Source organism: Podarcis melisellensis (assembly GCF_964234715.1).
Source record: "Podarcis melisellensis genome assembly, chromosome: 6".
NCBI classification, from domain to species: domain Eukaryota; kingdom Metazoa; phylum Chordata; class Lepidosauria; order Squamata; family Lacertidae; genus Podarcis; species Podarcis melisellensis.
This window is the reverse complement of record NC_138538.1, coordinates 1,817,806-1,840,511: the sequence shown is the minus strand read 5'-3', so window position 1 is coordinate 1,840,511 and position 22,706 is coordinate 1,817,806. Positions and strand designations below refer to the sequence as shown.

The 22,706-nt window shown below is 48.3% G+C and overlaps 1 protein-coding gene across 1 annotated transcript in view; it reads left to right on the top strand.

Annotated features, from left to right (window-relative positions):
* TGM2 (transglutaminase 2) overlaps window positions 1–22,706 on the top strand; it is a 62,872-nt gene that overhangs the window by 18,761 nt on the left and 21,405 nt on the right. The window contains exons 3-9 of the mRNA XM_081916848.1: window positions 5,178–5,420; window positions 7,677–7,795; window positions 15,826–15,954; window positions 17,365–17,542; window positions 18,926–19,061; window positions 20,646–20,749; window positions 21,559–21,798. Coding sequence (XP_081772974.1) covers window positions 5,178–5,420; window positions 7,677–7,795; window positions 15,826–15,954; window positions 17,365–17,542; window positions 18,926–19,061; window positions 20,646–20,749; window positions 21,559–21,798 — 1,149 coding nt within the window. The remainder of the gene's footprint in view (window positions 1–5,177; window positions 5,421–7,676; window positions 7,796–15,825; window positions 15,955–17,364; window positions 17,543–18,925; window positions 19,062–20,645; window positions 20,750–21,558; window positions 21,799–22,706) is intronic.

Genomic DNA, 22,706 nt, shown 5'->3' with positions numbered 1-22,706 from the left:
CTTTTTGCAAGGCTCCCTGTCGCTTGTGGGCTGCGCCTGGACAGAAGCAAAAGGGAGCTCTGTCTTCGGGGCACCTTGCCTTCTGACCACTGGCCAGTGGAAGTTTACAGCCATCCCTCAAAACAACCTGGCTATTTAAGGGCAGCCAGTTCAGGCTTTCCAGTACATAGTCCAGAAGATCTGGGTCACCCCCAAGGGCTTGTCTCAACCACAGCACAATCATGGCACGCAGAATGCTGCAGCACGGTTGCTGACAGGGGAGGGGTATAGAGGGTGGAGTATTATTATTATTATTATTATTATTATTATTATTATTAGCCCCCATCAGCATATAACGCCTGTGCTCAGAGATCTGCACCGGTTGCTGATTTTGCTTCCAAGTCAAGTTCAAGAAGTTAACTGTTCACATATAAATTGTGGGAACTAAGATTTCAGTTCTGAAAAACGAATTAGCTGAATGTCACATTTCCTGTGATAATTTCTGAAAGTTAATAAAGGTTAGTTTATTTAGCAATTGTATTTAATTTCAGAGCTTATGTGAAAGCTAGAGACCAGGCAATTTAACCCTTTTGCTTGGTTCCCTTTCCCCTCACAAAAATTACAAAAGACACTCTTTTAGAGATTAAATAATTACTTTTCCTCACGGTGTCCTTGCACTTGTTAGATTAAATGCATATGTACAAGGCAGGCAGGTCTTTCTTAGGTTAGTAATGCACTGCAGAGATTTATCACTAAAACTCCAACAGACTCTCACTAACTCGGAGTGAGGCAGCAGCAAAACAGAACAAACCGACTGATCAGCTGCTCTAGCAACACAAAAAAGGCTATAATTAACTGCCATAACTGTGCCAACTTATGCAACCGCCTTGGGCACAAGGTATAGGATTGTCACAAGGTTCTTTCTTAAAACGTTGCAGCCCTTGTAAATATCAACCTTTGACTTTGGAAGCTCCTATCCCATATAAATCCCTTTGCAATTTGGGGCCAGTTTACCCTTCCCCATATGGACCCATCTGACCTCTTCAAACTGTTGCAGCAGCACTTAATAATAATAATAATAATAATAATAATAATAATAATAATAATAATAATTTATTATTTATACCCCGCCCATCTGGCTGAGTTTCCCCAGCCACTCTGGGCGGCTTCCAACAGAATATTAAAATACAAAACCTTAACATTAAAAGCTTCCCTAAACAAGGCTGCCTTGAGATGTCTTCTAAAAGTCTGGTCGTTGTTCTTCTCTTTGACATCTGGTGGGAGGGCATTCCACAGGGCGGGTGCCACCACCAAGAAGGCCCTCTGCCTGGTTCCCTGTAACTTGGCATCTCACAGCGAGGGAACCGCCAGAAGGCCTTCGGCGCTGGACCTCAGTGTCCGGGCAGAATGATGGGGTGGAGACGCTCCTTCAGGTATACTGGACCGAGGCCATGTAGGGCTTTAAAGGTCAGCACCAACACTTTGAATTGTGCTCAGAAACGTACTGGGAGCCAATGCAGATCTCTCAGGACCGGTTTTATGTGGTCTCGGCGGCCACTCCCAGTCACCAGTCTAGCTGCCGCATTCTGGATTAATTGCAGTTTTCGGGTCACCTTCAAAGGTAGCCCCACGTAGAACACATTGCAGTAGTCCAAGCGGGAGATAACCAGAGCATGCACCACTCTGGCAAGACAGTCCGCAGGCAGATAGGGTCTTAGCCTGTGTACCAGATGGAGCTGGTAAACAGCTGCCCTGGACACAGAATTAATTTGCGCTCCATGGACAGCTGTGAGTCCAGAATGACTCCCAGGCTGCGCACCTGGTCCTTCAGGGGCACAGTCACCCCATTCAGGACCAGGGAGTCCCGTTCCACATTTGCAAGGAACTGATATTTTAGTGAGGCAGCCCCTCTTGACATCTGTCAGGTACCTTCGCTGTCCGCTTTCCAGCATCTGCTGAAAACATGCTTGCTTAGATAAGCCTATCCAGATGTTTAGGAAGTTAGTGCAAGTTTTAATCTGCTCTTAGTCCATTGTTCTTTTAACTTTTTGCATGCCTCGAATTACTGTCCATTTTTCTTAGCCTTCTTTTAACTTTTCACAAACTAATGTGAGGTGTGTGGGGTTTTTTTGCAATCCCAGTAGCTTATACCTTTTATAAATCGCGTGGGATAATAAATGCCTCTCTGCCTTGAAAACATGGACGCTGCCGGTTATGAGACGCAGGGCTCCCACGTTGCATTAAAGGAGTCTGTCTGGAGGTTTCCATCCTTGTCTGAATTTCACCTTGTTAACTTGTGCTGGGGAGGAAGAGATGGCGAGGGAATCGCCTTACATGGCAAGATGCTCCCTTGCTCGTTCTCAGATTTATGGGCTTGTGGGATTGCTGGAGCAAAACCGCCGGCGGGGTGAGGCCACCCGAAATGTGTGCATTGACACGGAATGACGAGGGACGGGGCTGGTGCACAAAGCACAGCTTTGATAAATCTGCTCTGCCAAGGACGCCTCTCCTTTGCTGGCCTCGTCCAGTCCTGCATCAGCCCACGATCCTGTTGTCTCTTAGCGGTGGAACAGCTTGCAACCTCGGTGGCTGGGGGCGTGATCCTCTGACCCTCAGGAGACGCAGCTCAGGTATCCTCATCAGTCATCAGGAAAACCTCCTCCTTCCCAAACAGCCACACCCTGGAAAAAATGCTGGAAATAAACGCTCTCCAATAAAGACTCTTCAAAGGAACAAACCTCGTAGCCCATCTGCACTTCTCCTGCTCTTGAGACACAGTGCGGTCTGTCAAGGTTTTGCCTTTTGCGGGCACACGCGCTAAACCCTGTCTGTGGTGCCTACCCCATTATCCCAAATGATGAGACAAGAGACCAGAGTATGGATTCAAATTGGCCACAACTTTATTGCGCTTCAGAAGTGGGCAACTTGGCACAGGCCTTGGCAGGTAACCCTCTCAGCCCGCCTGGCTGAGGATATGCAGGCAGTTGAGGTCCAGAGAGAGGGGACTGCAAAGCGCAAGCTTACACAGCATGCCCTTCCACCGACCTCGTCCTGGGAGTTTGACCACATGCCGCCGCTCTAGGGCCAGGGACTCCCGGTTTTTGCCCTTTAAGGGGCACTAAAAGCGCCGCCGCATGGGGAGGGGGCATGAATGCACCCCCCCCAACTTGATGTTAGACTAAAGGCTACCTTGTAAAGGTAAAGGGTAAAGGTACCCCTGCCCGTACGGGCCAGTCTTGACAGACTCTGGGGTTGTGCGCCCATCTCACTCAAGAGGCCAGGGGCCAGCGCTGTCCGGAGACACTTCCGGGTCACGTGGCCAGCGTGACATCGCTGCTCTGGCGAGCCAGAGCCGCACACGGAAACGCCGTTTACCTTCCCGCTGGTAAGCGGTCCCTATTTATCTACTTGTACCCGGAGGTGCTTTCGAACTGCTAGGTTGGCAGGCGCTGGGACCGAGCAGCGGGAGCGCACCCCGCCGCAGGGATTCGAACCGCCGACCTTTCGATCGGCAAGTCCTAGGCGCTGAGGCTTTAACCCACAGCGCCACCTGCGTCCCAAAGGCTACCTTGCCAAGGCCTAAAAACGGCCACTCAAGCCCCTAAGGGGCCTCGCCGCCAAGTCCCACAACCGAGGACCAATCAAACCCCGCAATCTATCCGGTCCCCAAGGGCTTGTTGCAAGTCGTGGAGCCAGAAGTCATTGCCCGGTGGGGTCAGGTGCACCCCCCCCCCGGAATAGGTCAACTCTATCTGCTGTGATGGTGGGATGTGGGATAGAGAACCCACCAATTTGCCGCATGGTGTTGCGCATGGCCCTGTTAATTTTACTCACTGCATAATTAATGCGAGAGGGATTGATCCTGGAAGGAAGAACAGCAAAAGAGGCTTGAGCCAAAGGGTCAGCCTCTTTTCTTTTGGCCTTAGGCCCACCCCCTGCTGGCCGTCCATTGTCCTCCCTGGCTGAAGGTGAGTCAAAGACCAGCTCAAGCAGGTGGGTGGCACCCGCCCAGGCAAGCCCCGCTCGGCGCCGCAAACCCCACCCACCTGCGGGGAAGGGAGGGCGGATATTACTCCATTGGCCCTTGAATTCGGCTTTTTCCTCCCACCTGTGAAGCCAGCAGGGCACTTTTCTCTGGGGCACTTCAACCCCACAGGCTTCAACTGGTCCAACAATCAACCCCTCTTTCCAGGGAAATGTGGGAACTGTAGTTTCGTGAGGTGGATCGGAGTCTCCAAATATCTCCCACCACCCTTGGCAAACTACCATCTTACCATCAGAAAGTAGTTTCCGGGGTTTAGTTGGAATCTCCTTTCACAAAATCATAGAACTGTAGGATGGTTGACTTACACAGGGACCTCCAAGAGTCATCTAGTCCAACCCCTTGGCATGATTCTTTGGGGGGAACCCTATCTGTTAAAAGTGGCATAAAACTGCTATAAATGTACCATGTGGGAGAGGTTCTGCTTCCTTTGGGTCTGATGGCTGATGGCTTTTAAACTGGGAGTGGCTAAGGTTGTCCGTTTCACAGCTGAGCAGCTCTTTCCATCAGAAAGTTGTTTCCGGTGTTTAATTGGAATCTCTTTCACAAAATCATAGAACTGTAGGATGGTCGATTTGAAAGGGACCCTCAGGAGTCATCTAGAATCAATTTGATTCCCTCCCCCTCTTCTTTTTTCCTTTCCCCTCCTGTGATGGAACTCCTGTTTGGGGACTTCCCTGGCTTTTTTCTGGCCCATGTAGGACCAGTCTGGAAAGTTAACCTTGGTGAAGACTTGACGTTTTCATCCCCCCAAAAGTTTTTGATTTGAGTTTCAATTGAAATGAGGCTGCATTTTAATATTTTAATGTTTTAATGTTGTATTTTAATCTTGTTTTTAAATTGTATTTCAATCAGTTTGTTTTTATATCGGGTGTTAGCCACCCTGAGCCCGGTCTTGGCTGGGGAGGGCGGGGTATAAATAAAATGTATTATTATTATTTATTATTATTAGTCCAGCCCCCTGCAATGCAGGAATCTCAGCTCAAGCATCCCTGACAGATGGCCATCCAACCTCTGCTTAAAATCGCCCAAGGAAGGAGCGTCCGTTCCACTGCAAAGCGGCTTTTGCTTTCTGGCTGCTGCGTTCTGCACCGTATCCCTAGTTCATGCGCAGAGAGCTCTGACCACCGGCCTGTTTTGCTTCCTCCTCCTGCAGGGCCCTGCCCCATCGAGACATCGGGGACCAGATCTCTCTTTCCCCTTTCCTGCTCTCTGGAAGAGGCTGTCTGGAGCTCAGCCGTGGAATGCCAGGAGGGGACCTCTCTGACTCTGTCCATCTCCTCCCCTCCTGACGCCCGCATCGGCCGCTACCGCCTGACCATGGACGCTGCCACTGACCATCAGGGCTCCAGCTTCAGCCTGGGCGAGTTTGTCCTGCTCTTCAACCCTTGGTGCCCAGGTAGGTGATTGCAAGCCTTGGCAGGAGCCTGCGTCATCACGGGAGCTTCTGGCTCAGTGCTCACCAACCTGGTGCCCTCCAGATGTTTTAGACTACAGCTCCCATTGACCTTGGCCAGCACCGTCGCGCTGATGCTGCTGCCCCAAACATCTGAAGGACACGAGGTTGGCAAAGACCAGGTTGCAGTGACCAGCAATGGACAAGGGTCTTTTGCAGTCCTGCCTGGAATTGCTGGAGATTGAAGCTCCAACCTTCTAGCCATGGATGGAGTGGTATTAGAGCGTGTGCTCTGTGTGCAGAAGGTTCCCAGTTCCAGTCTGTAGGAACTCCAGTTTAAATGGATCTCAGGCCGAAGGGCTGCAGAAGCCTGGGACAGTTAGAAGGAGGCAGACTCGTTTGGAAGGAAGCTGGCTTGGAGAGAGTTAGACCATTGGTCTATCTACCTCAGTATTGTCTACACGGGTGGGCAGCATCTCCTGCTCCCCCACTGCCTCCTCCCCCAGACAAGGCTTTATGTTTCTAGTGCAGGGAGACCACATTCCCCAGCAAACTCCGCTGAAAGCGTTACAGTTCCTCCCCTTATTATCGCAGTTTTGCACAGCCTAACCTGGGCGGCAACACTGCTGGCGACGCTTTGCATTTCTGTCGCATCTTTTCAGTATCCCATATGATGCTGCCGATGAGTGTTATCTTACCACCTTTATCTGTGTCAGTGTTCAAAGGTTGAAATGCATCCACGGGGTTTGGATGCTAAAGTGGAACAGACACACAGAGCAGAGCAAAATGGGGGATTATTTTAGATTCCAACTACGTTTGTTCTGGGTATAAGCTTTCATGTGCAAATCTGAAGGTATCTGAAGAAGTGTCCATGCACACGAAAACCTATACCCAGAACAAACTTAGTTGGTCTCTAAGGTGCTACTGGACAATTTTTTTATTTATTTCGACTGTGTTAGACCAACTGGGCTGCCTACCTGAATTTAGATTCGTTTACTTGAAGGAGCAGATGGAGCAATCTGCAATGTTTGCTCCAGGATTCTTTGCCGTGTTGCTGGGGCTCTGCTCCCAGGTCATCCCACTGTCCTTGATGACATCAGAAGGGATCTGCTTTCTCAGTTTCTAGGCTTTCCCAGAGACAGTGCAATGCAGTGGTTAGAGTGTTCGCCTAGGACCAAATCTCTCCCCCCAGCCATGAAGCTCACTGTGTGACCTTGGGCCAAGGCTTGCTTCTCACTCTAACCTACCTCACAGGGTTGTTGTGGGGGTTAAATGAAGGCTAGAATCACGTATGTGGGTGGCGCTGTGGTCTAAACCACTGAGCCTCTTGGGCTTGCCGGAAAGAGGCTTGGCAGTTCGAATCCCCGCCACGGGGTGAGCTCTCATTGCTCGGTCCCTGCGCCTACCAACCTAGCAGTTCAAAAGCACACCAGTGCAAGTAGATAAATAGGTACTGCTGTGGCAGGAAGGTAAACAGTATTTCCAGTGCTCTCATGGTGTCCCATTGCGCCAGAAGCGGTTTAGTCCTGCTGGCCACATGACCTGGAAAACTTTATGTGGACAAATGCTGGCTCCCTTGGGCTGAAAGCGAGATGCAACCCCGTAGTCACCTTTGACTGGACTTCCCCCCCCCCCCCCGAGGTGTCCTTTACCTTTACCTTTTACCTGGGAGGAAAAATTGGGCTATAAACATTCTAGGTAAAGATAAAGGGACCCCTGACAGTTAAGTCCAGTGATGGACGACTCTGGGGTTGCGGTGCTCATCTCGCTTTATTGGCCGAGGGAGCCGGTGTACAGCTTCCAGGTCATGTGGCCAGCAGAACTAAGCCACTTCTGGAGAACCAGAGCAGTGCACGGAAACGCCGTTTGCCTTCCCGCCGGAGCGGTACCTATTTACTTGCACTTGGACGTGCTTTCAAACTGCTAGGTTGGCAGGAACCGAGCAACAGGAGCTCACCCTGTCATGGGGATTTGAACCGCCGACCTTCTGATCGGCAAGCCCTAGGCTCTGTGATTTAGACCACATTCTAGTCCTCATTAATCCCCACAACAGCCCTGTGAGGTAGGTTTAAGCTGTGAGGCAGTGACTGGCCTCCAAGGACACACACCCTGAACGTTCATGGCCGAATGGGGAATCGAACCCAGGTCACCCCGGTCCTAGACTAACGCTCTAACCACTACACCACACGGCCTCTCCCCCATCCCTCTCCTCCGAGGCCTTTTCCGCCTTCCTCTTCTGACGGCATCTTTTCCCCGCAGCGGACTCTGTCTTCCTGGAGAGCGAAGAGCAGCGTGTGGAATACGTGTTGACCCAGCATGGCCAGATCTACCAGGGATCCAAGGATTACATCTACTCGATCCCATGGAACTTTGGCCAGGTGAGTTGCTTCCTTGCCCTCCGCTGCCCTTTTGCGAAGCACGTGGGGAGCAGGAAGAGGGGCCCAAAGGATCCATTAGTCCAAGCCCCTCTGCACTTGGTTGAAAACAGGCACTCCAGGAGTGTAAATGGCATCACACCATCAGATACCTGAGCAGAGAACTTGCCTGGCTATCGTCCTCTTAGAGAATGTTCCACAAAATAGAAGAGAGGCAATATGAGGAGTTTCTGGCATATTCCCCCTGGGATGGAGAGAGAGAGAGAGAGCGTGCGCAAAAGGCTGAAATTCCTCAGCAAGCTTTAGAAAACAAGAACACAGAGGAGACAAGGAGACGTTTTGAAGTGGATCAAAACGTTTTCACAACACTCTGCAGCTCTTCAGGCAATGGGTTTCAAAATGGCTCTGTCTTCTGATGTCCTAGACCAGAAGTGCTTCCATCAGCTATCCATCTGTCTTTGCGCCCACTCATAGATTACTTTGGCTCCTGTCATGCTGTCCACTTGCACAGAAATAATCCAATTACCCCCAGAACCCGAAGTTTCCAAAGGCTTTGGGTGGATGACAGTAGATTTAGAAGCATATGGGGTGAGTTTTTAAAAACGTAAGCCTTGCAATGGTTTAAAGAGGAGAGTGTGGAAATGGATCTGCCAGAATGATTTTGTTTCCTTTTGGAGGGTCTGGGCAGACGAGAGAATGTGCTTCTTTGCAAAGCACCCGGTCAAAAACTGCTGCAAGTTCCAGGGATGGCTGCCAACTCTGAAGGGTTTAAGTGGGGATTAGATAAATTCATGGTGGATGTAGCTGTCTTTGGCTATAAATATACCAAGAAAAAAAGCACACCAAGAACTCTGGCTAATATAAGTTTCAATAGTGGGGGTGGTCCCTACTGAGTAGTTGGTTGTAATGATGATTCCAGCTGATGAAGATGAATACATCGAAACAGGGCCCTGTCCTGGTTTCTGATCCATAATTGACTTCTGACTTCTGCTCAATGATTGAAACTAAGATCTTCATGTCAAATCTGACTATGGACTAACATGAACTTATCTGTACTCATAAACTCTTATCTCTAATTCTGTAACAAATTATTGTGTTATACATATCCTTATGAGTTTGAGTTTGTAATCCCTGTTTGAGTTTGTAATCTCTATTTGAGTTTGTAATCCTTGTCAGAATACATACTTTTGAATGGATTAGTTTTTGTTACAATTGACTATTGATTTGTGAGTAGGGACCACTTCCACTATTGAAACTTACTGGTATATTGGCCTGAGTTCTTGGTGTGCTTTTTTCTTGGTATATTTAATAACAAGAACTCCAACTTATTTGGCTGTAAGTCACAATGTTCTACCTCCAGCGTCCAGTGTGGGAATTGCAGACGGACAGAATTATTGCACCCCAGTCTTGATAGCAGATATCCTGTGGGCATTTTGTTGTCTGCTGGGAGAACAGAGTGTTTGACCAAGTGGCCTGATCCAGCAGCAAAGCTCTTCTTATGTTCAGGCAGTTTAAACAGAACACTCCAAGTTATATGCTGTTATTTGATCATTTTGATGCCTGTGGGAAACCCGCCAGCTGGACCCAGGCATGAGATTCCTCTCCTCTCCTGCAGCTTCCAGCAACTGGTATTCAGAACCATTGCTTCCTTCGACCGTGGAGGCAGAGCAGAGCCATCCTGGCCAAGAGCCATCAGTTGTCTCCTCCTTCTCCATGAATTTTTCTAATCCTCTTTTAAAGCCATCTAGGTTGGTGGCCACGACTGCCTCCTGCAGCAGTGAGTTCCATAGTTTAACACTAGGCTGCATGAAGAAGGACTTCATTTTATCTGATGCCAATGGTCTTTTAAATATCACGGTCCTGTATACCTGTGTACCTGTATACTTGTATATCTCCACCCCCATAATTCAGCCCAGACACTGAGGTCCAGCTCCGAGGGCCTTCTGGCGGTTCCCTTGCTGCGAGAAGCCAAGTTACAGGGAACCAGGCAGAGGGCCTTCTCAGTGGTGGCCCCCGCCCTGTGGAACGCCCTCCCATCAGATGTCAAAGGGAACAGCAGCTACCAAACTTTTAGAAGACATCTGAAGGCAGCCCTGTTTAGAGAAGCTTTTAATGTTTAACAAACCAGTGTATTTTAATATTCTGTTGGAAGCCGCCCAGAGTGGCTGGGGAAGCCCATCCAGATGGGCAGGCTATAAATAATAAATTATTATATTAATATTATCACACAAATTCATCTCAAATGGGTGAAACCCAACAAGCTGAAAGATACATACTGAGGACCTGTCAGGACCAATGAAACAATCCCACACATTTCTGGATGTGAAAATGCTGAGTCCAAAACTTGCAGGAACAGAGAGAGAGGGAGGGAGGCTATAGATCACTGAACCCAGTCAGGGTCATGGAAAACTCTGCATAGCTTGCATAGCATTGCACACTGGAGTCCAGATTTTGTATCCGTTAGCAGGAGCAACATGACCCACATGAAATTCTGCGCATGCAGAGTCATAAAAGATGGGCATCCCTTGGGTATGTGCGAGTCTGGAGGTGGTGTCCCCAAATGTTTGGTTTGGACTGTGGGAGGCAGGGTCGTCTAGCAACAGAGCTGCACAGCTGAGGGGAAGCTAGTGGCTAACTAGATCAGGGTCAGCAAACTTTTTCAGCAGGGGGCCGGACCATTGTCCCTCACATCTTGTGGGGGGCCGGACTATATTTTGAAAAAGAAAAGAAAAAATGAACGAATTCCCACGCCCCACAAATAACTCAGAGATGCATTTTAAATAAAAGTGCACATTCTACTCATGTAAAAATACACTGATTCCCGGACCATCCGCAGGCCAGATTTAGAAGGCTATTGGACAGGATCCGGCCCCCGGGCCTTAGTTTGACTACCCATGATCTAGATCAGCGGTTCTCAACCTGTGGGTCCCCAGATGTTGTTGGACTACAACTCCTATCATCCCTAGCTAGCAAGGCCAGAACTCAGGGGTGATGGGAGTTGTAGTCCAACAACATCAGGGGATCTGCAGGTTGAGAACTGCTGATCTAGATAGTCTGGCTGTATCATTAAGCAGCTGCCTCAGGCGGCAGATGCTGCCGAGTGGGCAGGAACAGGGAGGTATTTGAGCATATTTCACACGGCCAGCTCTAACCTAGCCAGCATCTCTTGGACGTAGCAGAGGATTCTGCCCACTTGACAATGTTGAAATGAGATGCATCTGACCATGTGCTGGGCTTTGCCCATGGGGTAGGGATAGAGGGAATATCTTGTCCTTTGCCTCAGGCAGCAAAATGTCTTGGGCAAGTCCTGCTCTCCAGCCCTGAGGCAATAATGCAGGACACCATCCATCTCCAGATTCAAGCACATGATAAGGAGAGAACAGAAGGTCCTCAGCCAGAAAAAAACATGTTGCAGGCACTTTTAGAGCCAATATAATGCCTTCCAGATGTTTTACGCTACAACTCCCATCAGTGCTGGCTAGAGAGCACCACGTTGGCAAAGGCTATTTTAGAGGATAGGATGGCAAGTTAAACCAAGATCTCAGAGTCCTGATGATCCTCCCAGGGACATGTCACCTTGGGCAAAGCTGTACCCCACAGCCTCAGTTCCTCCGTTTGTGAAATGGAGCCAAATATAACACACTTTGCACTAGCTTTTCGGGTTCCAGGTGGTTGTATTTGCTTCGGACGTGCGCCAGAAGCCAACAGGAACAAGTGCAAACATCTGACTGTACAAAACGTTCATCATCACATCACCCAGTCCAGCATTCCTGGAGCTCTCCAATACAAACAGGAAGCAAATGCAGATATTTAAAATGAATAAAAACAGATCAAATCCATATACAGCAAGCCTGCACATGAGGAGAAATCAGATAGTCTGAAACTGATCCGGATGACAGCCAAGGACAAGGAAGGGAGGAAAACACCACAGCATTGGGGCAAGATCTGCCAGGGGAATCAGCCGTGCGCTGGCCAATTCAATGGCTGTCAGGCTTGATCCAAAAGTCTCCTTTTGGGTATGGTGGCCCCATAGCCACACAAACAATTTCACAGGGCAAGGCAAGGGCAGGTGCGGAGCAGGGCTCCCTCTGCCCCAGATGCCCAATGGGAAACCCACAATAATAAATAATAAAATAATAAATTTTATTTATATCCCGCCCTCCCCAGCCGAAGCTGGGCTCAGGGCGGCTAACAACAATCAAAATAGTTCAACATTCTAAAAGCATTCATTATAAAATTAATTAAAATCACATTAAAATCAAATTAATGGCAACCATCAAGCAAAATTCTGTGCAGGTTGCCAGAGGAGGGGGTCAGGCTGCGCCCTGACCAAAGGCCTGGTGGAGCAGCTCTGTCTTGCAGGCCCTGCGGAAAGATGTCAGGTCCCGCAGGGCCCTGGTCTCTTGGGACAGAGCGTTCCACCAGATTGGAGCCGCGGCCGAGAAAGCCCTGGCTCTAGTTGAGGCCAGCCTAACCTCTCTGTGGCCTGGGATCTTTAGGATGTTTTTATTTGCAGACCGTAAATTTCTCTGTGGGACATACCAGGAGAGGCGGTCCCATAGGTTTGTGGGTCCTAGGCCGTATAGGGCTTTAAAGGTTAAAACCAGCACCTTAAACCTGATCCTGTACTCCACCGGGAGCCAGTGCAGCTGGTATAGCACCGGGTGACTGTGGTCTCGGAGCGAAGACCCCATAAGGAGTCTCGCCACGGCATTCTGCACCCGCTGGAGTTTCTGGGTCAGTCTCAAGGGCAGCCCCACGTAGAGCGAGTTACAACCAGGAATCGAGCACCAGAACAACTCCTGTGGCTTCCAGCACCTGGTATTCATGCGCATTGCTGACTCTGAAGGCAGACCATAACTCTCTGGGTCCTCTCCTGCATGAATTTGCCTAATTCTGGAGGGCAGCAGGTTGGGACTGTTCATTGAGCCAAACTGTGCTTTGGCTCACAGCTGCCCCTTCCCCTCCTTTTGCCTTTCTATGGGGCCAGAACAGGGGGAAGGCTGCTCCCTGGAGTTCTCCGTTCTTATCTGAGGCTTCAGCAAGCATCTAATCTCTGCTGCACAAACAGGCCAGAGGCATCCTGGCTGGCTGTCAGCCTGCCCAAGTCCTCTTCCTGGACTGTGAGATAAAAACCATAAAAACTGCTTCTGACGCCTCCAGACAAGGCAGCTAGTCGTTGCTCTCTCCGATGCCTGAGAAAGTCCTTCAAAGTGGCGTCCGCTGCCACTCTCGGTGCCAGACTCCCTTGCACTCTGTAGGCTCTGCAGCCGTGAATAAAATGTGCATCAGGCTCTGCCAAAGTCCTGGTCGTTGCGGCTTTGAGAAATGGGACCCCACTGAAGGATTTTCTCCGGGAGGTTCCTAGCCAGGAGGGCTCTACTCTGCCTCCACAGTCAGAAGCAGAGGTGCTTCTGAATCCCATTTGCTGGAAACTGCAGGAGTAGAGAGGGGTCCTGTATTCGAATCCTGCTTGTGGGTTTCCCAATAGAGGCATTTGATCTGGTTGGCCATGGTGAGAACAGAATGCTGGATGGAAAGAGCTGTTGAATACCTTCCAACATTTCTCCAATGAAAATTGTTGTTGTTTAGTCGTTTAGTCGTGTCCGCCTCTTCGTGACCCCCTGGACCAGAGCACATCAGGCCCTCCTGTCTTCCACTGCCTCCCGCAGTTTGGTCAAACTCATGCTGGTAGCTTCGAGAACACTATCCAACCATCTCGTCCTCTGTCGTCCCCTTCTCCTTGTGCCCTCCATCTTTCCCAAGATCAGGGTCTTTTCCAGGGAGTCTTCTCTTCTCATGAGGCGGCCAAAGTATTGGAGCCTTCAGGATCTGTCCTTCCAGTGAGCCCTCAGGGCTGATTTCCTTCAGAATGGAGAGGTTTGATCTTCTTGCAGTCCATGGGACTCTCCAGAGTCTCCTCCAGCACCAGAATTCAAAAGCATCCATTCTTCGGCAATCAGTCTTCTTTATGGTCCAGCTCTCACTTCCATACACCACTACTTTATCCAGGTAGGATAAAGCTGTCCAATTCCCGCAGGTGGAGGGAAAGTATCCCTCAAAGGGCTGGAGGTGCTTTTGCAGGAAAAGGAAAAGTGGATGGTCCTTAGCTGCTACTCCTGTGTTATTGCAGGGCGATCTCGCTTTGGATCCCTTCCACCTCTACATTTCTATGATTCGAGGAGGAAATTGTTTTTATATAAATAGTTCTGTAGTGGAGGATTGCAAGCACAGTTCGTGTTCAAACCTGAACTGGCATTTCAGACAGAAAACCAGTACTGTGGCTTTAATGCTGAACCGGTCATGCTTTATCCCGCTCTGAGAGTTTAATAAAAACACAGTTTTTGTTTTCATTGTGCCTCAGCTCTGATTTACACCTAGTGCTGGGGGTCACAGGAGCTGCCCAACATCAAGAGTCCTTGCTGTGGGTTTAAATGATACGTTGCCACCTATAGAGTATCCCCAAATTCTTGGTTGTTAGGGAAGCAACCAGGGTTGAATTCCCTCGGACTCTGGCTTGTAGCCGTGGTCCCATCTTCCTTGAGGGAGGGTGTCTCGGCAAAGAAAAAGGAGCTAGCTTTGTGTGTGTGTGTGTGTGTGTGTGTGTGTGTGTGTGAGAGAGAGAGAGAGAGAGAGAGAGAGAGAGAGAGAGAGAGAGAGAGAATGAGAATATGCTATGAACTCAGTGGGACAATTAGCCTGATAATCACAGGCGTTAAGAGAGCTTTTAAAACGCAGATTACCAACCCAATGGGCATGTGGAGCTGCTGAGATCTGTGCAGCAACACGCAGCTTTGGATTTTAATCAATCGGTAACCATGCTCAGCTTCCCTCCTTATTTCCCCCTGCCTTACCAGAAAGGGAAACTCTCCTCAAAGCGGAGAAAAATGTGTTGCACTCAGATGTGTTCAGGTTTTTCTTGGAGTCAACGGTTAATAATATGTCGCGTTTGGACAGGTTTGTCCCCGTCCACTTGGGGCCTGAAAAATACACCCCCTCCCTGATTTTGATGGCTGACTTGATAGACGTTGTGTTGGATTCAGCAAGGCGTTTGTGGTGTCCTTTTTTCGGAAATAATTTTTATTTGATTTTACAAGTGTAGAATTATGACAATACAAAATGCATATCCATATTTAGAGATTTCTCTGAATCTCCAGACTTCCCACCCTCCACTCCGTGGGTCCTACGGTCAACCTTTTCAACTGCATATTCTTTCCTAATCCATAAATTATATCTCTCCAGATTGTCCATGGTATTTTGTTTGTGGTGTTCTTCATCCGCACGATGCAGGAAGACATACAGCAGGCATCCTTTGGCTAAAATGGGTCCTTTCCCCCCACAGCAAAGAGATGTGGGGTGGTGGTGGTGATTTTGGTAGTGCCCAGGAAGATTTAACCCCCTCCTCTCCACATGGCACAGCTATAATACCGATTGTGGCTATTTAGAGAGAGAGTTAGGGGTGCAGACTTCCATGATCCAGCATCTTGTCTAGTTTGCTTTATTCCTGATTTATTGCAGCTCAGGGAAATAAGAAAAACCTGGGTGTTTTCTTTTTCATTTCCTGGTACTGTCTGACAGCACTGGCTATCCATTAGTTTTGGGGTCCAATTTTGACCTTTAAAGCCTTCTGCAGCTCACGATGGCCTCTCCTCCTATTCACCGACCCAGACCCTGCGATTATCATCTGAAGCCCTTCTTTGTTTGCCTATTTCACAAGAGGCCCGTAGGGCGGCAACATGAGAACGGGGCCTTTTTCGTGGTGGCTCCCTGCTTGTGGAGTGTTCTCCCCAGGGAGGCTCGCCTGGTGCCATCATCATATATCTTCAGTCACCAGGGAAATCATTCCTCTTTCACCAGGCCTTTGGCTTTAAACTACGCACTTTTAGAGTTGGTGAGATGTTTTAATGTAAATCCCCCCTTGGTTTAATGCATGTATGTGGGGTTTGCTGGTGCTCTTTCACTTTTTGTAAGTTGCCGTAATGATGATGATGATGATGTCTTCCTCTTATGCCTTCCTTCTCCTTCTGGATTAGTTTGAAGATGAAATTCTGGACATCTGCCTCCAGCTGTTGGACACCAACCCCAAGTTTCTCCGAAACCAGGACAAAGACTGCTCCCGACGCAACAGCCCTGTCTATATCAGCAGGGTAGTGAGCGCCATGGTGAGTTTGGAGCAAGAGGGCAGGCCCGCCACGTGGGCAACTGTGCCAGCGGCCGCCTCCCCAGGCAGCTTCTGCCCAGTCCTAAGGAGATGCTCCTGTTGTCTTCTGCCAGCCCCACAGAGAGCCGAGTCCTCCTCACACACTCGGGGGCTTTCCTGCGAAGCTGAAATGGCCCAAACTCCTGCCATTTGCAACTCTGGTTGCAAAATAAGATAACACAGAATTATGTGTTAGGGGACACTTGCATTCTGAAACGTGTATCAGAGATGCTGCTGCCTTTATCTTACTTCAGGTAATTAGTTCTGCAAGTACAGGTGAAACTCGGAAAATTAGAATATCTATGGGGCATTGCCAAGAGAAAGATGAGAGACATGAGACTGAGCAATGCAGAAGAGTTGAAGGCTGCTATTAAAGCATCCTGGTCTTCCATAACACCTCAGCAGTGCCACAGGCTGATAGCATCCATGCCACGCCACATTGAGGCAGTAATTGATGCAAAAGGGGCCCAAACCAAGTACTGAGTACATATGCATGCTTCTAACAATGAGTCCGTAAGTGACTGTGGAGGCCAATTCTGGATCCACACTTCCTGCCACAGTGGGGACATAGGTTTCCGGGCAAGAGCTGATCATGGTGAGGGTTTGCCAAGCGCGCCTTCCTGCTAGCACATTTCTCCCTTGTGTCCTGAGTTCAAGTGTCTTCAAAGCCCATGACACCTTTGGTGAAGGCTGTTCTCTAACTGGAGCACTCGCAGGCCAGTGTTTCCCAGTTGTCAGTGTTTATACTACATTTTTAAAGATTTGCCTTGAGACAGCCTTTGAACCTCTTTTGTTGACCACCAGCATTACGCTTTCCATTTTTAAGTTGGGAAAAGAGTAGTTGCTTTGGAAGACGATCATCAGGCATCCGCACAACATGACCAGTCCAACAAAGTTGATGTTGAAGAATCATTGCTTCCACACTGGTGATCTTTGCTTCTTCCAGTCCACTGGCATTAGTTTGCCTGTCTTCCCAAGTGATGTGTAAAAATTTTCGGGATCCAGGGTACAACTGTAAAGACAATGAAAGCAGAGCTCACAGCACCATCAAATAAATGCAGGTTTTTAAAAAAATGGCTCTGTAAGTTGTTTTGAAGATGAAGAGGGGGAAAGACCACAAAATGGTGTCAGGCAGGCCTCCCTGGGAAGGATATTCCATAACTGGGGTACCCACTGCATTTCATTCAGTAGAGGTATCCGGACTGGACCTCCAAAGACAACCTCAGGCTTTGGGCAGATAAATAGGATCCCTTGGCTCCAAGCTGTTTTGCACCTGGACTCAGGAAACCCCACCCAATCTGTGCAAATGGTTCCTTCAGCTCCTGAGCCACCTGTCCACATCCTCCTCCTCTTGTTGTGTCTTGGGCTGCAGGTGAACTGCAACGATGACCAAGGCATCCTGTTTGGACGCTGGGACAACCAGTATGACGACGGCGTGAGCCCCATGGCCTGGAACGGGAGCGTGGACATCCTCCAGAGGTGGCAGAAATATGGGTGCCTGCCAGTCCGGTACGGGCAGTGCTGGGTCTTTGCCGCTGTGGCCTGCACAGGTGAGGGGTCCTCAGTGAGGAAGCAGAAAGGGGCTGCCTCCTTGGCTCACCCCCATCACAAACAGCATTTGGGGAATACCATGGCTCTGTTGGTTTCTGTGTGTTGCCTCTGTGCAGTGCCCTTGGAGTCACAGGACTCTGTTTACATTCCTGGGATTCCAGACTGTTGGAAGTCTGACGGAAGACAGGAGACGGATGTGATGTTTACTGGTTTACTGGAGAGCCAGTGTGGTGTAGTGGTTAAGAGCGGTGGACTCTTAATCTGGGGAACCGGGTTCGCTTCCCTGCTCCCCCACATGCAGCTGCTGGGTGACCTTAGGCCAGTCACATTCTCTGAAGTTTCTCAGCCCCACTCACCTCACAGAGTGTTTGTTGTGGGGGAGGAAGGGAAAGGAGAATGTGAGCCGCTTTGAGACTCCTTCAAGGGAGTGAAAGGCGGGATATCAAATCCAAACTACTACTACTACTATTCTTCTTCTTCTTCTTCTTCTTCTTCTTCTTCTTCTTCTTCTTCTTCTTCTTCTTCTTCTTCTTCTTCTTCTTCTTCTTCTTCTTCTTCTTCTTCTTCTTCTTCTTCTTCTTCTTCTTCTTCTTCTTCTTCTTCTTCTTCTTCTTCCTGTTCCTTTGTTTTTCGGTTGCTCTCTGCTTTCACAGAGAGAGGATTTATTTCTTTTCTGTCTGCGTAGCTTAGTAATAAAACTCTTAGCATGTAGCTCATATTTCTTGCCCTTCCCTGTGCTGGATACTCTGCGTAATGGGGAAACGTGCTTGGAGCCTTATCAGAGGCTCAGGTCGTTAATCACATCGGAGGCGGTTTTTTAAAGTGTGTTGGGGGTGTGTGTTGGGGGTTCTGGTATATGCGACAGCCCCCTGTTCCACCGTTCTCTGTAGCAGGGGGCCGTCTCCTCACCCTCTCCATGGGGGACCGTGCCCAATGCCCCCTCCTATGGGGGCAAACTAATAATAATAGAATGTGTTTGTGGGAGGGGGGGCTATTGTTTTGTTGCTTTTTGTTGCTTTTGCTTTTGTTTTAGCTATTTATTTGTATTTTTATCTTGTGAATGCCCTAAGATTTTCTGACAAAGGGCTGTGTATAAATCTAATAAATAATAAAAATAAAATAATAAACTTGGGCTTGGGTATCCTCCCTTTGGGAGCGAGGCAGCTAGTTCCGCCTTCATCTTTTTTGCTTGTTAATATTTCACTGTAGGACCAGAATGATTGCAGATGCAAGTATATCTGTATTGCCTTGCATGCAGTTGTGTGGATTTTTGAAGTCAGCTGTAGGAGCGAGTGTCTCCCTCATTTGGGAGCTTGCCAGGTCTGTTGGGCGTGTTCCATGGATCGTTCACCTCTCCCTCTTCTGCCCCCCTCCCTTCCCAGTGCTGAGGTCCCTGGGGATCCCCACCCGCGTGGTCACCAACTACAACTCTGCCCACGACACCAACGGCAACTTGGTCATAGAGCAGTATTTGGATGAGAACGGGAAGCTGCAGCAGGGGAACCGGGAGCTCATCTGGTGAGTGGAGGTCCAGTGGGTGTTTGGGAGTCCCCAAAAATGCATGCAGCAGCTTTGCCTAACTATGAGGTGCTGGGCTCTGTCCATGAAGGAACTTTAGGGTTCCTGGTGCAGCTAGCAGGGAAGCAACAACTGAATCAACAACAACAGCTTCCTTGGAGGTTTTTAAGCAGAGGTTGGACGGCCATCTGTCAGGGATGCTTTCAGCTGAGATTCCTGCATCGCAAGGGGTTGGACTAGATGATCCCTGGCAATCCCTTCCAACCCTACCGTACTGTTATTCTGATTAAGAATAACTTTTTGATGGTGGAATAGACTCATTCGGAAGGTGGCAAATTCTCCTTTCTTTGAGGTTTTTCAAAAGAGGTTGGAGGGCTGTCCATCTGGCATTCTTTAGTTGTGATTCCTGTATTGCATGAACCTTGGGGTCCCTTCCCATTCTATAATTCTACGATTCTCATTATAGCAGTTAACTTTGCCAAAATTAAATATTCATTTAGTTTACAAATCCATTCCTCCTTTGTGGGTATAGTTTGTGACTTCCACCTAGCAGCAATCACTATTCTAGCAGCTGTACTTGCATTAAAATTCTCTCTCCCCCCCCACCCGTGGTATCTCTTCATCTATCAATCCAAGGAGATATGTCTCTGGTTTCTTTGTTATTGATATTTTCAACATCTTCTTTAGTTCTTCATGTACTAATACCCAAAACTTCTTAATTTCCTCACACCTCCACCACATATGTATTGTTGTTCCTATTTCTCCACCAGATCTCCAACAGAGATTGGATTTCAATTTGTCTATCTTTGCCAACTTAACTGGCAAAATTAACTGCTTTAATAAGAAATCTGTCGAATCAAAAATTAAAAAAGGAATGGAAATGTTTTGATGAATATATGGCAAAATATCGCTCAAAAAAAAGATACGCTAACATGCCTAGATTAAAATGTGAAGTACTGGATGGAAGAAAAATTAGTAAGGAAAGATAATAAGAATATATAGATGATTTGAGAAGATTGTAGAAAGCTAAGATTATTGTAAATTGTATAATGTGGAGGAAATCGAGTGGGGGCGGAGGGAAGTGGGAGGAAGGAGAAAAGGATAATATGATGGATTGAGGAAATGTAAATGTATGGGGGGATGGGAAGGAAATGGTGTTGGCTTTGGTACATCTGTATTGTAATGTAATATGTGAAAACCAAGAAAAAACGGAAAATAATAATAAATTAAATTAAAAATAATTCTACGAATCTCCTGTTGTCGCCTCAAGTCAAAGCTGTTGTGCTGCTGGAAGCAGGCAGACATCAGCAAGTTTTGCATTTCAGGCCTTGATAGGATTTCTCTGCTTACGAGGTGCCTGATACTTGAGCATCCCATAACGGTTTTCAAGCATCTTGCAGAGCGAGGATGCCTGGCACTTCTCAGGAACACCTAGGAGAGAAATTCCATGGGGGGAGCTGAGAATTTTCCAGCTGGTCGTGTGCCAAACGCCTCTGGAATGCGAGGGTCCTTTGGAGAAATGCAGAGTGTGCCTCTCTTATCGGACTTTGCTCCCTCCCTCTCCCTTTTCTCTGCCTCCCACAGGAATTATCACTGCTGGAACGAATCCTGGATGACCCGCCCAGATCTCCCAGGCGGGTATGACGGCTGGCAGGTTTTGGACCCAACTCCCCAGGAAAAAAGCGAAGGTATCTCTGCCCAGAGCGCCAGCCAATAGCCTCCTCCTCCATCCTTAGGGCTGCAGCTCTCAGCCCCAAAGGCAGGCCCCAAAGGATTTGGCCTGGGAGGAGGTTGTGTTGTTTAACTGAAGGACAGAGTAGAACTTTAATAGAATAAAGGAATGGTGCCTAAAATGCAGGCAACGATGATGATTGCTTATCACAGCTAGGCACGTATCTATAATGTACGCTCAGCCCGATACCCAATTTCCTATCATCGCTTTGGCTGGGAGGTTCTGCAGAGCTGGGAATGGAGGCAATTAAGGGACAAAGAAAAGAGGCTTGATTATTCCCCTACAGTGGGACCTTGGTTCTCAAACGCCTTGGTATTCAAACAACTTGGAACCCAAACACTGCAAACCCGGAAGTAAGTGTTCCGGTTTGTGAACTTTTTTTGGAAGCCAAATGTGCTCCATTTTGAGTGCCACACTTTCATTTTGAGTGTTACGCTGAGGTCTGTCTGTTTTTGCTATTTATTTTGCGTTTTTGTTTTTGCAGCTCTTTTTCTTTTGTTTTTGTGACTGTGTGGAACCGAGTTCAGTTACTGATTGATTGATTGTGTGACTGCAGTACATTATTTATTGCGTTCATTTTATGGATCAATGGTCTCGTAAGATAGTAAAATTCATGTTAAATGGCTGTTTTAGGGGTTGTTTTTAAAAGTCTGGAATGGATAATTTTTTTTTATTAGTTTTCAACATATCATTTTCAACAATAATTAAACGCAGCCAGTGTACGTTTTAATATTCCTCTGGTCGATGGCTTCTTTCTCCTCGCAGGAGTCTACTGCTGTGGCCCCACTCCGGTCCGAGCTGTCAAGGAAGGAGACCTGAAGCTGAAGTACGACGTGAAGTTTGTCTTCGCCGAGGTCAACGCAGACGTGGCCTATTTGATGCTGCAGAGCGACATGTCTCGGAAGAGGACCACGTACTCCTCTCTGGTGGGAAAGCACATCAGCACCAAGAGCGTGGGCAGGGATGCCAAAGAGGACATCACCCACAACTACAAGTATCCGGAAGGTATCCAGAGCATCTCTGGGTTTTACATAAGTTGGAGGCAGGGAGGGAGGGAATACTTGTTGTTGTTGTTGTTGTTTAGTCGTTTAGTTGTGTCCGCCTCTTTGTGACCCCCTGGACCAGAGCACGCCAGGCCCTCCTGTCTTCCATTGCCTCCCCCAGTTTGGTCAGACTCATGCTGGTAGCTTCGAGAACACTGTCCCACCATCTCGTCCTCTGTCGTCCTCTTCTCCTTGTGCCCTCCACCTTTCCCAACATCAGGGTCTTTTCCAGGGAGTCTTCTCTTCTCATGAGGTGGCCAAAGTCTTGGAGCCTCAGCTTCAGGATCTGTCCTTCCAGTGAGCACTCAGGGCTGATTTCCTTCAGAATGGAGAGGTTTGATCTTCTTGCAGTCCATGGGACTCTCAAGAGTCTCCTCCAGCACCATACTAGAGGGAATGCTAGATTCAGGGAAATCTTTCAATAATGACAAAGATTCATGTCTCTGAATGTAAGGAGAGGATTCACATCAGTTTCCCAGACTTCTGTATTTATTTATAAAAACATTTATAGACCGCTGTCTCATTAAAAAAAAGGTCAAAGCGGTTTACAACAAAAATACACAAAGCCACACACAGAACAAACCATACAATTTAAAAATAATTTTTTTAATGGGCATTGTCAGGGTTTCTGGGAGAGAGGAGGAGATGACAGAGGAGACGGAGAGCGAGTGGGAGGAGGGGCAGAAGGATGAGGAAGAAGATGACGGAATTCTGAGGGAATCCACGAGTCTGAGCAGCGAGTCAGAGGATTCTCAAAAGGGGGTTACCTTAATCAAGCAAAGGGGAGGAGAAGGGAGAAGCGGAGAGGAGCCCAGTGGAAGACAGAGGAAGCAAGAGACGTCTCAGCCGGAACGGAGTAAAGGGGGTGGA